Source organism: Diabrotica virgifera, chromosome 7, assembly GCF_917563875.1.
Source record: "Diabrotica virgifera virgifera chromosome 7, PGI_DIABVI_V3a".
NCBI classification, from domain to species: domain Eukaryota; kingdom Metazoa; phylum Arthropoda; class Insecta; order Coleoptera; family Chrysomelidae; genus Diabrotica; species Diabrotica virgifera.
The window spans coordinates 94,714,604-94,731,211 of NC_065449.1; the positions used below are offsets into that span (position 1 = coordinate 94,714,604).

General features: G+C 33.7%; 1 protein-coding gene across 1 annotated transcript in view; it reads left to right on the forward strand.

Moving 5' to 3' along the window:
* LOC114327499 (activating signal cointegrator 1 complex subunit 2) overlaps positions 1–16,608 on the forward strand; it is a 125,740-nt gene that overhangs the window by 89,857 nt on the left and 19,275 nt on the right. Inside the window, exons 9-10 of the mRNA XM_050655736.1 lie at positions 6,798–7,051; positions 14,135–14,384. Of these exons, the coding sequence (XP_050511693.1) occupies positions 6,798–7,051; positions 14,135–14,384 (504 nt within the window). The remainder of the gene's footprint in view (positions 1–6,797; positions 7,052–14,134; positions 14,385–16,608) is intronic.

Genomic DNA, 16,608 nt, shown 5'->3' on the forward strand with positions numbered 1-16,608 from the left:
TTTTAATCAGATTAGATGTATCCGAGATGAAAATAATAAAATACTAATTCATGAAAAGGATGTCAAAAAGAGATGGAGAAATTATTTTGACAGTTTATTAAATGAAGAATTTGACAGACAGCCTGTGGAGTTAACGGAGACAGTAACAGCAATGGTTACCAGAATAACAAACGAGGAAGTGGCTCAAGCGCTTCAAAAAATAAAGAAAGGAAAAGCAGTCGGACCAGATGATATTCCTGGGGAAGTATGGAGAGCATTGGGAGAGACAGGAAAAAGTTGACTAGCAGGTCTATTTAATAGAATTATGAAAGTTGGACAAATGTCAGACGAATGGAGAAGCAGTATATTAGTACCTGTCTACAAAAACAAGGGAGACATATAACAATGTACAAACTGCAGGGCTATAAAACTACTTAGCCACACCATGAAAATATGGGAGAGAGTAATTGATAGACGGATACGTGAAGAAACCGAAATATCCGATAATCAATTTGGCTTTATGCAGGACAGATCAACAACAGATGCAATTTTCATTGTAAGGCAACTGATGGAAAAATACAGGAATAAAGAGACCAACGCTCATATGGTATTCATTGATCTTGAGAAAGCATATGATAGAGTTCCTCGAGAGATTCTGTGTTGGGCACTCAATAAGAAAGGAGACCCTGGCGAATATGTAAAGATTGTGAGAGGGAGAGGTGTGGGAGAGACTGATAAATTCCAGGAGAAAGTAGGATTGCACCAAGGCCCGGTGCTTAGTCCTTATTTATTCTCATTAGTTTTGGACCAGATAACAGCGAAACTGCAGGGTAGCATTCCATGGTGCCTAATTTATGCTGATGATGTAGTGTTAGTAGGAAATACTGAAAGAGACTTAGAACAAAAACTGGAACAGTGGAGACAAGCTCTGGAGGAAAAAGGTTTAAAACTTAGTAGGACAAAAACAGAGTATTTGGAATGTTCATTTAAAGATGGAGCTACTACAAATAAAATGGTATCTTTGGATGGTGAAATGATTGTGAAAAGCAATAGTTTTAAGTACCTAGGATCGGTATTACAGAGTAATGGAGAAATAGATGGAGATGCATGCAGTAGAATTAGGGCTGGATGGATGAAGTGGAAAGAAGCTAGTGGTGTGTTGTGTGACAGAAAAATTCCAATGAAGCTGAAGGGAAAATTCTATAAAACAGCCATAAGACCGGCTATGATGTACGGAACTGAATTTTGGGCAGTGAAAAAGAAAGAGGAACAACGAATGCATGTGGCGGAAATGAGAATGCTTAGATGGATGAGTGGAGTGGCAAAGAAGGATAAAATTAGAAATGAGTATATTAGGGGAAGTCTAGGTGTGGCACCAATTGATGCCAAAATGAGAGCATAGGTTAAGATGATTTGGTCATGTTCAACGTCGAGACGTTAATCACCCAATACGAAGAATAGCTGAAGTGCAGATTCCTGGAAGGAGTAGGAGAGAAAGACCAAAAAAGACCTGGGGGGAGACGATAAGGCAGGACATGTTGGTAAAGGGGATTAACATTGATATGATCCAAGATAGAATTGTGTGGAGAAATGAAATTAGGGAAGCCGACCCCGCATAGGGATAAAGCAAAGAGAATGATGATGATGATGATGACGAACATCAATCAGGGTATATAAGACAGTGATTAGACCGGTTCTTATGTATGGGTGTGAGACGTAGACGCTGACAAATACAATGGAAAGAACACTCCTGTGTTTTGGGAGAAAAATCCTTGGAAGAATCTTTGGACCTTATAACGACCCGAATACTAACCAATACCGAATGAGAACAAATGCCGCGGTCAAACGGATGTATAGGACTAGCGACATGGTCCAAGAGATTAACTCGCAACGTCTAAGATAGGCAGGTCATATCCATAGACTGTCTAATAACCGCCTTGCGAAGCTAATATAGGAGGAAGCCCCGGCAGGAAGAAGACCCTTAGGACGTCCACGAATGCGATGGAGATGGAGATGGATATATGTATATCTTTCGACATGGAGGCGAGTTGGGCAGTCAGCTAAGACTCACTCCGGATTGTAGTGCTAGGAGAAGAAGTCAAGGTCATAATATTGTTGTCTGATGGCAAAATGGATTGAAATTTTTACAGCCTCATTGGTGTTTTGATGTAGTATTTTCCAATTATTCCTGAGAATTGTTCTTTTGCAACTAATTTGTTGAGGTCCACAGGACATTTCTCCGAGTTTCATGTCCAGCCAAAATAAACTCAAATGCCATTCACAGCAACATCTGATGAAGCAATTTTGAACTGTATTCATTCAATGTCTTCTTCGTCTTTTTGTATAGACATGACTCTGTCTGTTTTTTTTTAATGTGCCTCTAGTAAGTTGTCCTTCCATCGTTTTCGTGGTCTTCCCACTGATCGTCTTTTTATTGGGGAACCGTCTCTCGCTATCCTTACTACTCTATTTCTTGTCATTCGGCTTATGTGGTCATTCCATTCTATTCTTTATTTTCTTACCCAATTATTAATATTGTCCACCTTGCATCTCCGTCGTATATCTGTACTTCTAGCTCTGGGTCGTGTTTCTGCCGCGTATGTCATTATTGGTCTGATGACTCTTTTCTAAATTTCTAAATTGGCTCTGCCGTTTATTGAATAAATAAATAAATAAATAAATTCTGCCTTTCATTTCTTTTCCGATATTGTGTCATTCAGGCAACCTGCGGTTCTGTTTGCTCTATTCACTTGATCTTCCACTTCTGTTCCGAGCCTTCCGTAGCTAGATAGTGTGATGCCTAGATACTTAAACTCCATCACTTGTTCGATTATCTGACCCTCCAACTCCAATTTACATCTTATTGGATTTGCTGTTATAACCATGCATTTTGTCTTTTTTGGGGAAATTAACATGTTAAATTTTCTGGCGGTTATGTTAAATTGGTGCAGCATTGTAAATCATCTTCACTTTGAGAGATTAGTATTGCATCTTCGGCATAGTAGATTATTTTAACTTGTTTTTCTCTCATTTGGTATCCTTTTTTAGTTCTTACTTTTTTATTATTTCATCCATGATCAGGTTGAACAATAAGGACTCAAGGAATCCCCCTGTCTTATCCCATTGCCAGGCTTCAATTAGGCCAGTTAGTTCATCTTCTACTTTTACTTTTATTGTGTTGTTCTGGTAGATGTTTTCGATCGTTTTAATTATTCCTAGTGGTACCTCTCTTGAGTATAACAAATGGACAACATCCTTTAATTTGAACGTGTCAAATGCTTTCTTAAGGTCGACGAAACATAAATATGCCTGTTTGTTGTGTTCTAAAGATTTCTCTTGAACTTGCCTCATTATAAATATAACGTCAGTGCATGATCTTCCCGACCTAAAACCTTGTTGTTCTGCTGTTATAACTTCATTCAATTTGTTTGTGATCACTTCGGTTGTTAATTTTAATGTTGTCTTTAATAAGTTCATACCTCTGTAATTCTCCGGGTCCGATTTGTCTCCTTTTTTGAAGAGAGGTATTAGGATGCTTGATCTCCATTTTTGTAGTATTCTGTTTTGTTCTATTATTTTTTGTATTAGTTTTAATAATTGTTTATTGACAGGGCGGATCTGTGAAAAAACCTCTATCTTTCGTTGTAAGAGGTGGCGTTCGGATTTTTGATGATAAATTTAGGTGACAACTTCAATAATTATAATTGACTTATGCTCCTTCTCAAATATGCCCGGAACATTAATAAAAAAAAATAAAATATTTAAAAATTTTGAAAAACATCGATTTTTTCTACTTTCTTTGCTTATAACTTTAAAACGATTAACAAAGCGATGGAACAAAGTTGTACAGAAATAAAATAAAGATAATTATTGAATTTTATATGATAAACGACTGGTTAAAAATGTCTTAAATTATTACCCTTTCTGCAAAATAGCAATAAATACAAAATAAGGGGGCAAAATAAGCCTGTTTTTATTCAATGTCTTTCAACCACTTTGGTTACACTTAGAGCCTTCGTAATTCGCTTAGAGAATGCTTATAACATACTTAAAACTTCCACCAAATTTCAATAAAATCGACCTAATAGATTTTGCATAATAAATTTTCAATCTATTTTTTTTTTAAAAGTTCAAATTTTTTAAAAACCTTCTGAACAAAAAGTAGACCATTTAGAAGCTTGCTAATGTTTGTACGTATAAATAGCCGCTCTACCTATTTAATAAACTTTACAGAATTAAAATCGGATGATTTAAGCTGTCTCAGCAATGTTTTAAAGTTGTAAACCATTTTTTGACTTATAAACAAAATAGAATATCTCCGTTACTATTATATTAAATTAAATTCACAAAACGAAACTAGAAAACTCTGGGTACGACGCTCATTTTAAAAGTAAAAAAGTTGAATTATTGTGAGGACTAGTTCCTGAGATACACCCGGTTAAATATGCGCCGTACCGAATATTTTTAAACGCTTTTATTTTTAAACGCTTTTATTTAGTTCAATAGTTTGCGTCAAATCTTTAGACGTTAATTTGACTGCCTTTTCTTCAATGCAAATGAATGAAAATTTGCAGACATATGCATTCGCGGGAACAATACACGAATAATCAATAAAAAAAATTTTTATGTTTATTAATTGTTTAAATAAAAAAAAACGATTTTAATGGAAAATGCTTAAGTTCTCTTGTTTTTTACAATGTAAAAACTTGAAACTTTTACGGATTATAGCTAATGATATGAACTATACATAATTTCACTTTTTACGTTAATTGTTTACGTAATGCTTCATAAATAACCAATAAAGTTTCAAATTTTTTGCCGATTCTGACTACTTTTCCTGTTAGTACATCATAATATGTTTTATACATATTTTAAGAAACATGACGATATATTTTAATGTTTGAAAAGTGTAAGACTTAAAAGTAAAAAATAAAAAAATATGAAAAAAAAAATTTTAAGAAACGCTTTTCTTTAGTTACGAGTGAATAAAATTAAAAATATAAAAAATCCACCAAAAAGCAAAAAATAAAAAGAATTGAAAAAATCTAACACATTCGTTAAAAAAAGCGTGGGGCGAAAACCGTTTATTCGATGAAGACGCGCCACGCTTTTCTTTGACGAATGTGTTAGATTTTTTCAATTTTTTTTATTTTTTGCTTTTTGGTGGATTTTTTTATATTTTTAATTTTATTCACTCGTAACTAAAGAAAAGCGTTTCTTAAAATTTTTTTTTCATATTTTTTTATTTCTAGTTCCTTTTTGTAAATTTAATTTAATATAATAGTAACGGAGATATTCTATTTGTTTATAAGCCAATAAATTGTTAAATTTTAAAACATTGCTGAGGCTGCTTAGATAATCCGATTTTAATTCTGTAAAGTTTATTAGATAGGTAGAGTGCTTGTTTATTTGTAAAAAAATTAACTAACTTCTAAATAGTCTACTTTTTGTTAAGAAAGTTTTTAAAAAATTTGAACATTTTAAAAAAAATTAGATTGAAAATTTATTTTGCAAAATCTATAAGGTCGATTTTAATGAAATTTGGTGGACGATTTAAATATGTTATAAGCATTTTCTATGCGAATTACGAAGGTTCTAAGTGCAACGAAAGTGGTTGTAAAACATTGAATATAAACAGGCCTATTTTTCCCCCTTATTTTGTATTTATTGCTATTTTGCAAAAAGGGTAATAACTCAAGACATTTTTAACCAGTCGTATATTATACAAAATTTTATTAGCTTTATTTTATTTCCGTACAATTTTGTTCCAAAATAAATCGTTTTAAAGTTATAAGCAAAGAAAATAGAAAAAAATCGATGATTTTCGAAGTTTTTAAATATTTTAATTTTTTTATTAATGTTCCTGGCATATTTGAGAAGGAGCATCAGTTAGTTATAATTACTGATGTTGTCACCTAACTTTATCTGCAAAAATCCGAATGCCACCTCTCACATCCACCTCAAAACAGATCCGCCCTGGTCTATTAGTCAGATCTTGTCCTCCGTACTTTAGAGAGTTCGTTCGATATTCTGTCCTCTCCTGGAGATTTTCTATTTTTTAATTTTCTTAATATGTACTTCCTTTATCTCTCCCTCCTAGATGTTTATTTCTTCGTTGGTCGTAACTTCAGGTGTTGGTGGTTCATTTTCATCGGCGTTAGCAAATAGAGATCGGAAGTAGTCTGCCCATGTTTCCTTCTGAATGTGTTTCGTTTTTATTAATTCGTTCATCTCCTTTCTTTGTCCTCTGATCATTCTCCATACTTCTTTTTGTGTTCCGTAGAAGTCATGTTCCATCTGTTTTGAGAAACTCTGCCAGTGTTCCCCTTTTATTTGTCTCACTAAAGTATTCGTTTTGTTTCTGATTCGTTTGTAGTGGTTGTATGCCTGTTGTGTTCTGTATTGTAAAAATACTTTCTTCTTTTCTTCACATTTTATCTTCACTTCCTCTTTGAAACAAGGGGTTTTCTTTTTTAATATGTTAGTATTCGTTACTTTCCTCTTTCCAAGTGATTCTGCTGCAGCACTGATTATGTTTATGTATTTTGTATCATTCAATGTAAAGAAGCTAATTTACTGCTCAGAAATGTATCATTATTTAGGTTAGGTGAAGAGCTTTAGTGGGAAAGAATTAGTAGGTCTCGAGTTGCTGATTAAGGATTGTGCTCATCTTTTTTAGTTTAGGCCTTACGGCCTAATGGTTAACTATTGAATGGATGTATTAGAATGATTTGTATTCAATTTAGACCATTTTTAATCTAAAATTTAAGTACTGCCAAATCATTTATCAATTCTATATTTCTTAACTAACAGTGTAGAGATCATACACGAACTGAATTTATAATATCGTGTATTAATAAATTACCTAGGCATAAAACATTACAACGTTTGTCGAAATTAAACAAGCAAACGGTTGAGGATATATTCAAGAAATTCAAGCCACCCGAAATAGAAGTAGAAGAAGAGCCAGAACCGATAGCAGGGCCCTCCAATATGAATGGAGGAGTAAGTGACGATGACATAGAAAGTAAAATTAAAGAAATTATTGATACTTTACCCCATTTAGGAGATGGTAAGTGTTATATCTAAATCAACATAACTAAAGTACACAAATCCAAACTTACATGGAATCATCTGATATTTCTTGTTATTTGGAATTTAAAAAAATCAACATAAGAAGTCAAAATATTTATTATAAAGAAATTTAATCACCAATATATTTACATAAAAATTAAAGAAAACAATAAAGTATTGACATAATAACTTGAAACTATTTGTTTTAAAGTCAATAGCATAAAAAGTTTCAATCTATAACGAAGAATGTTTAAATTGATTTTATTTATTTGGTTTTTTTAGTAATCAGTGTTACCACCCCTAGCCCTTCTACAAGCTTCAATTTGCATGGGCATCCTCCTAGTGAAATGGTCAACATTTTGTTGTGGTAGATTGTTCGATTTTTCAAGAGCAGTTTGTACTAGCCGTACGGTGTTTAGTGGATTATCCCGGCGAGCTCTAATTTTTCTTTTAAGCATATCCCACAAATGCTCTACTATAGAGTTAAGGTCGGGTGATCATGCAGGCCACTCTAGAACAGTGCTAACTTCTGCTTCATGGAAGTCGGTAGTCACAATTAGTCACTGTCTATTAATTTTCTCCCATTGCAAGTCTCCAGGGCCTAACTACAGGCTTTAGAACCAATTCAATATACCTGCGAGATGTTGAAAGTTGATTGGATGAAGATTAAAGAAGTTTTTTTACCGATCATAACATGACACTTGCTCCTTTAGATCTGTGAACAAATCCGACAGTTTCTTTTCTTGCTTGTCTTCGTCGCCCTCTAAGTTCTCAAATAATTCCTGGTTTCCTGTCCTGGTTTTACCTGAAAATAGCCCATTTTGCCAATTTCCGACTTTCCAGTTTTGGTGTTGAAGACACCAATTTAGGCGATCAATCGTGTGCTAATGAAATATCTCGGGAATCAGTAACTGTCACGTGCTGTATAGTCCTTGGGCATGAACTGTTGTTCTTATCATTTCAACTGAAACACTTACACATGTAGCTTCCCTAAGCTGTTTTGGAGCTGCAGGTGGGAAATTGTTGGGTCTCTTCTAGCTGATTGGACAATAAAACGATCGTGGCGAGGTGTTGTTACTCTTTGGCGACTTTATCTTGGTCTATTCTTAAGTTTTCCTAATTCCGGATGCCTCTCAGGTTTTTGACACAACGCTCTGTGTTACGCCTACCACTGCAGCTATGTTTCTCTGAAACATTTCTTGCTCCAAAAGACCAATAATAATCTTTCCCCTTTGCACGTTCGTTAGTCACACACAAAGCATATTTTCGTTTTAGAACGGAAAAGTTAGTTTATTTAGGTCTGTTCGTAGAACGATCAGCAACCGTTTCCAACTATCAGACGCATGCGTGTTCGTAGTCTACGATCTCTAACTGGTAACTGCGCAGCGCTAACTGTTAACTGCGCATGCGTCTGATGGTTGCTGATCGTTTGGATCGTACTACGAACAAACCTTTTATTTTTGTTCAATTTTGAACTAAAGCAAATAATCTATTGGGACCGTGCAAGTTCGGAATAGCGCCACCTGGTTTCATAGCTCGGAAACATTTTTAGCACTTTTAATTATATTGGGCAATTATATTAGTCCTGGTTACTGGATAATTGTCAAGGCCATAGCCCAAAAAAGAATAAGAAGAAAAGGTAAGATTGAGGTTATGTTATTAAAATGTAAACATTGTACTACACGCAAAATACCACTAATTAAATTCACTTTAATAATTGCATATCATATCAATATTGTGGAGCAACATATAATTTTTACAATTTATAACACATCATTTGCGAAATCCCATTTTCTTCAACGACAGTACGTATGAAATATACGTCAATTTGACAATTTCAATTAATATGAATTATTTAAGAAATATATGTTAAGAAAGTTAAAAGATTTGTCCGCCATTCGCGCACGATCGTTTATCGTATCCTCTTCAAGTACTTGCACACAGCGAATAACGTACCGAGACGTGTTATCTGATTGTTTTATCGGTTTGTTTATTTTCAATAATAGTATTTATCTATCAAGTCAGTAAAGTTACTTTTTATTAAACGAGTCTGATAAACTGCTCGTCAAAAGTTAGGGATATAGAAAATTATGCTAATCTTCATAGTTGATTTTTTCGCGAACAGACGGATTCCGCTATTTTTTTATTTTAGATTTTTCTTTAGTATTTACACAATTGTGAAAAGGTTTACTCAAACTTATTTTTTGTACTTATACCAGGTGGAAGAAAAGAAATGTTTTTCTTATGTTAAGTTTGAGACACCCTGTAGGGAGAACGAGGTACAAATGTAAGTATACATCAGAATCGTATTGTAGTCTTATGTTTTGTGAACATGTTGCTGTTTGAATGTCCGTGATATCTTTAGAATCAAAAAAATAGACGGTTTTGTAATTTAACATGTGTTTTAACCGAAACAAAAGTTTGAGACACCTTGTAGGGAGAAAAAGGCACAAAGGTGAGTAAACCTCGATATTATGTTGTAGTCTCGTATTTTGTGAATATTTTATTTTTTTAATTTCTCTGATATCTTTAATAACAAAGAAACTAGACGGTATTACTCTTTAATATGTGTTTCTATGATTTACATGTGTGATGTGATGCATGTCGTCAGTTAAAACACATATTAAAGAGTAATACCGTCTAGTTTCTTTGTTATTAAAGATATTAGAGAAATTAAAAAAATAAAATATTCACAAAATATGAGACTACAACATAATATCGAGGTATACTCACCTTTGTGCCCTTTTCTCCCTACAAGGTGTCTCAAACTGTTGTTTCGGTTAAAACACACGTTAAATTACAAAACCGTCTATTTTTTGTTTCTAAAGATATCAGGGACATTCAAAAAACAAAATGTTCACAAAACATAAGACTACAATACGATTTCGATGTATACTCACATTTGTACCTCGTCCTCCCTACAGGGCGTCTCAAACTTAACATAAGAAAAACATTTCTTTTCTTCCACCCGGTATAAGTACAAAAAAAAGTTTGGGTAAACCTTTGCATAACTTTGTAAATACTAAAGAAAAATCTAAAATAATAAAAAAATTTGCGGAATCCGTTAATCTGTTCACGAAAAAATCTACTATGAAAATTCAGCAGAATTTTCTATATCCCTAACTTTTGACGAGCAGTTTATTATGAGCAGAGCGAGCATAGCGAGCGAAGCGAATAACAGACGAGTTCGATAGAGAGTCTTTACTGACGTGGTGCATACAAAATTTTATCGCCAACAATTTGATATTATTTTTAACACTTACTTACAATTTACAATTTAAGAATTTTTTAAATTTTAGAGGCAATAAAAATTTCATGGCAGTGACAGATGACTTATTTGCATGATGGCCGCTTTCGATTGTTAATCAATAGTTATCAATATTTAATAATTACTAAATCAGTAAAGTTTTGATTTATTTTATATGAATATAATTACAAAATACTACAGAATTTCACTTTTTGACTTAAATTTAATTAACAATGTCGTAAATTTTGTACAATATTTTTAATAATTAAAGTAAATAAATTGTAAGTTCACTCAAATAAATAATCGATTACCGTCATCGACCACTTACATTCAATCTCGATGAATCGCGGCAGATAAAGTAAAATTATTCTTTCAGTACAATAAAGTGCTACTTACTGCCGCAAATGAGTACAATAATGAATGACTTTATTCTTCGCAACAATAACAAGATTTTTCAAAAGAAATAAAGATTAATTTGAAATACATGGCGATTCCGTGTAAGTTTTGTTGTGTATATACATATTTGCATATTATATTCCAAACTAAAGCACGTGAGTTTTAAATAAAACAAGTATTTTTGGCCGGATTTTTATTATACCACAGTAGCACCGCCAGCCCAGTAGGTACATGGCTTGGCTTACTGTTTTTCTCTCTGTTTTCCGCCTTTCTTTTTCGAAATTTGTAATATTGAGTTTCTTCGGGTTTTCTTCCGCTTTATCGATCCAAATTGATTAAGATTTTCCCCGTCATTTGTTTCTTGTCAATTTATTAGTTATAATCATTCTCGATACTTTTTATCGTGATATTCTCCAGACATAAACAAACCATCTTATTTGCGGTGTTTTTATTATAACTGTAATGTTCTTCTTCTTCTTCTTCTTTTTATGTAAACATGACTCTGTCTGTTTTCCAATGTGCCTCCAGTAAGTTGTATTTCCAACATTTTCGTGGTCTTCCCAGTGATCGTCTTCCTATTGGGGAACCGTTTCTCCCGTCTATACTACTCTATTGTTATTCGCCTTATGTGATCGTTTCATTCTATTCTTCTGTTTTTTACCCAGTCCTTGATGTTCTCCACGTTGCATCTCTGTCGTATATCTGTATTTCTAGCTCTGTCCCATAGTGTCTTACCATCGATTTTTCTAAGGGTTTTCATCTTTGCTGTTTCCAGCATTCTTTTTGTCCTCTCTGTGTCAGTAAATTCAGAATTTTGTAAATTCTGCCTTTCATTTCTTTCCCGATGCTTTTATTTCTCCATATTGTTTCATTAAGGTAACCTGTAGCTCTGTTTGCTCTATTTACTTGATATTCCACTTCTGTTAGGAGTTTTTCCTAGCTAGATAGTGTGATGCTTAGATATTTAAACTCCATCACTTGTTCTGTTATCTGACTCTCCAGCTCTAATTTACATTTTAGTAGATTTGGTGTTATGACCATGCATTTAGTCTTTGTGTAAAAACTACCAGCGTAGGTTGTAAATCAAATCTACTTTGAGAGATTAGTATTGCGTCGGCGTCGGTTTTTCTCCCATTTGGTATCCTTTTTTAGTTTTTACTTTTTTTATGTCCATGATCAGGTTGAACAATAGATCCTGTCTTATCCCATTGCCAGCTTCATTTGGGTCGGTTAGGTTCACTTCTACTTTTACTTTTATTGTATTGTTCTGGTAGATATTTTCGATCGTTTTGATTATTCCTAAAGGTGTCTTAGTCCTGTCGCCAGGGGGGGTACAACGGCCTCCTTAATTCAGATGGACTTACCCAAGATTTTTTTATATATTTTGACCCGTAGAATACGAATTTTTTGGGTAACAGTTGATCCGGATGTCGATAAGATTGTTATAGACAAAGAACTTGAGGAATTACATAACAGCGATTTCTCGCAAAACAAAACATCTTTTTGTATTTTTTGGGTCATTTTAAGCAAAAAATATTTCTACAAGTTTTTTCGTAGAATGCATAGTTTTCGAGATAACCGCGGTTGAACTTTCAAAAAATCGAAAAATAAAGTAGCAATTCTGCTTACCGCATTTGAAAGTTTAAGTCAAATTATACCGGTTTTGATTATTTGCAATGCTAAAAATTAATTTTTTTATTGTTAAACCAATCTATAAACACATAGTGTTTCCCGTGCCTAATACATGCGTTTTAACGCATGCTACGTAGAAATTGCCTCGCTTGCACTTGTAGCTACTCTACCTACTCGTTCGATTTTACATGAGAAATCATTGAAAACATCACTCACATACTAGGTGTTTATAGCTTTGTTTAACAATAAAATAATAAATTTTTAGCAATGCAAATAATCAAAACCGATATAATTTGACTTAAACTTTCAAATGCGGTAAGCAGAATTGCTACTTTATTTTTTAATCAAAAGTTATTCGGGTTCAAAAATTACAATTTTTCGATTTTTTGAAAGTTCAACCGCGGTTATCTCGAAAACTATGCATTCTACGAAAAAACTTGTAGGAATATTTTTCGCTTAAAATGACCCAAAAAATACAAAAAGATGTTTTGTTTTGCGAGAAATCGCTGTTATGTAATTCCTCAAGTTCTTTGTCTATAACAATCTTATCGACATCCGGATCAACTGTTACCCAAAAAATTCGTATTCTGCGGGTCAAAATATATAAAAAAAAACTTGGGTAAGTCCATCTGAATTAAGGAGGCCGTTGTACCCCCCCTGGCGACAGGACTATCTCTTTTGTTTACAATAACGTCCTTTAATTTGACTTTCTCAAATATTCTCCAAAAAGAGCTGTTCACAATAATCTCCAAAAGCTGCAGCACACGATTAGTCGTTAAGGTTTAATTTACCATCAAGTCCTTTAACATCTAAAGGAGGAGGTTTAAATTTGCTCAGTTGTAATTTAAAGGCCTGATAGAATTCACGAGTATGGTGTTTTTTGACATTATCTTCAATTTCATTGATTTAACTTTTGTTGAAACATTCTCTTAGTTGATTTCCCAATATTCAAAAAGTTTTCTAAAAGACTGGAACACACAAGAAATGACGACATTAGACAACAAATGGAAATAGAAAGAACAATGCTAGATGACGTCGAAAAACAACAGCTAGTACGGTTACAGACACGTAAGACGAATGGAGAAAAGAAGAATCCCCAAAAAAGTGTTTGAATGGACCCCCACAGAAAAACGAAAACTAGGAAGACCAGCAACTGCATGGATAAAGAGTATCTCCAAGGCGATGTCAGAAAGAAATTTAAGAGAAGAAGACTGTCACAATAGAAAGGAGGAGCGATTAAGAATGGAAAGGCGTAGAACTTTATAAAACCGATTTAATATATACAGTGATGATCGCGCTAATAACCGGCAAAATAGCTCAAAAGATGGAAAACAATACATTGCGAAACAAAAAGAGATGAAAATAGTGGAGGTGGAAATTATCGCTATAAACGTATAAATTAACATTACATTACATAGTTTCCCACCTTTAGACGTCTGTGACAGGAGAATTTTATAAAGTTCTCCTGTTACAGTGACAGTTGTCATACTCCTTCGATACGTCTAAAGGTGGGAAACTATGTAATGTAATGTTAATTTATACGTTTATAGCGATAATTTCCACCTCCACTATTTTCATCTCTTTTTGTTTCGCAATGTATTATGTTTTCCATCTTTTGAGCTATTTTGCCGGTTATTAGCGCGCTATCACTGTATATACAAAAACTTTTCATGATTTTCAAGGAATTTTTCCAACCCACTTGATCCAACCTCCTATATTCAAGAAATTCATTTGAACAAGTAAAACTTAACTTTTACTGTAAAATATTTGCTTAATAAATAATTAGAATTTTTATACATATTTCAGGTTTTGTCTTACAATGCCTCGAAGCGTACAATTTTAATTCTGCTGAAGTAATTAATGCGATATTAGAAGAGAATCTGCCGCCGCATTTGTCCAACATTCCATTTGACCAAATTCGAATACCGCCAGAACCAGAACCTGAGAAACCCGTGTTAGCTTATCATGGCAAGAAACCAGATTATGATGACACTTTGAAATTACTGAACGATAAGAGAGATTTCAAGGAAATCAAATCTTTCGTGTTGGAGGGAGTGTAAGTTAATTTTTCAGTTGCGTTTTCATCAACTATTTCCATTTCATTTTGTGAACCTCCAAGTTGTAAGTAAGTAACTGTATAGGGTGTACCACAATTTTTTACAGGCTGTGTCTTCGAAACTACGTTGCGATGGTAGTGTGTTGGCAAAATCGTGCTGGAGGGTATTCAGCATCAAATCTCAGAGAAGATGTTCTCATGGCATAATAATGAAAAGGGGAAATAATGGCAAAAAAAGGGAAAAAGGCTACAGGTCCGGATGAAATGCCGATTGAGTTTCTTAAACTGATCGTTGAAGAAATGATAGACATTTTAATAGAACTATATGATCATGTTTATCAATCAGGTATTTTACCAAAAGAATGGTTAATGTTCACATTTGTAATTAATACCTAAGAAGCAAAATGCAAAAGAATACTCGGAACACCGTACAATTGCATTAATGACATAATAATGACGCACAACATAATTTACAGAAAGCTGGATGATAAAATTAGTGATAACTAATTAGGCTTTAGAAACGACATGACAACAAGGGAAGCAATATTCGGTATAAATGTGCTCATGCAAAGAAATCTAGACATGGCAAAGAAATCTAGACATGAGCCAAGACATGTACATAATATGCTTTATTGATTTTGAAGAAGCATTTGACAAGGTACAGCACGATAAACTAATCAATATCTTAAAACTGAAAAACATTGACAGCCTCGACATCAGAGTAGTTTCAAACATCTACTGGAACCAGAACGTCAAAATAAGAATTGAGGATCAAATGTCGGAAGAAATAGAAATTCTTCGGGGTGTAAGACAGAACTGTATATTGTCACCACTGCTGTTTAATATATATAGCGAAGCCGTCTTCCAAGAAGCTTAGGAGAGTGTAAAGATAGGATGATCATAAATGGTGAAATCCTTAACAATATAAGAGATGCCGATGACACGTCATATTCACTTCAACTCTTCAAAGTCTGACAAACATACTGGAACTGCTGAACGAAAAGTGTACCTATTGTATTAAAATGAACTTAAAGAAAACAAAATTCATGGTCATTACAAAACATCCAAAAAACATCGAGATACTCAATATTAATAATATCCAGGTAGAAAGGGTAGATAAATACAAATATCTAGGAACACTGGTTAGTCAAGACGCAGAACAAACACAAGAGATTAAAAGCCGTATAGAAATAGTAAGGCAATGACAAAATTTGTGAAAATGAAACATCTTTTATGTAGTAGAGATCTAAGAATGGATCTAAGGACAAGATTGTTGGGCTGCTACGTTTTTACAACTTTGCTCTACGCATCTGAGCCCTGGAAATTGAAGCAATTATAGACTAAAAATTGGAAGCTTTCGAGCTTTGGTGTTATCGAAGAATGCTACGAATATAATAAGTAGACAAAATTAGCAATATTGAAGTCCTTGATAGGGTTAATAAGAGGGAAGAAATTATACATACAATTAAGAGGTGGAAGCTTGAATATTTCGGTCATATAGTAAGAGGTCCTCGTTATAGTCTGTTGTGTTTGATTATAGAGGGCAAAATAAAAGGTAAAAGAGATGTAGGAAGAAGACGAACCTCCTGGTTACCAAATCTAAGGGAATGGTTTAGTCTGAGCTCTAACCAACTATTTAGAGCTGCTGTAAGTAAAATAAGAATTTCCATATCGATATCCAACTTTCGATAGATGGAATCTTAAGAAGAAAAAAATAAAAACCTTATTTTGTGAAAAGTATATGTATTTAAAATCCCTAAAAAGGGCTGTATCACAAAACGTTTTCGGAATCAATATTCCATCATCAGTGTAATCACAGGTTTACATGCTTTAAGCCACCAAAATGTACGGGTAAAAACCCTTAAATTGATTTTAAATAGTTGGGTATACATTATGTTATCTGATTTTAAAGGATGTTAAAAATATTTCCAGATTAACCTTGTTGTCACCTAAACTCTGCCATGTAAGGTTCTACCTACAATTTTCCAACCAATATGGTTGATGTCATGTGATGCCAGGGGTTAATCTGGAAATATTTTTAACATCCTTCAAAATCAGATAACATAATGTATACCCAACTATTTAAAATCAATTTAAGGGTTTTTACCCGTACATTTTGGTGGCTTAAAGCAGAGGTTCTCAAAGTGGGTGACGCGGCACCCTGGGGTGCCTCAAGCATTTGCCAAGGGTGACATGGAACATTTAAGACAAGTCGAACAACTGG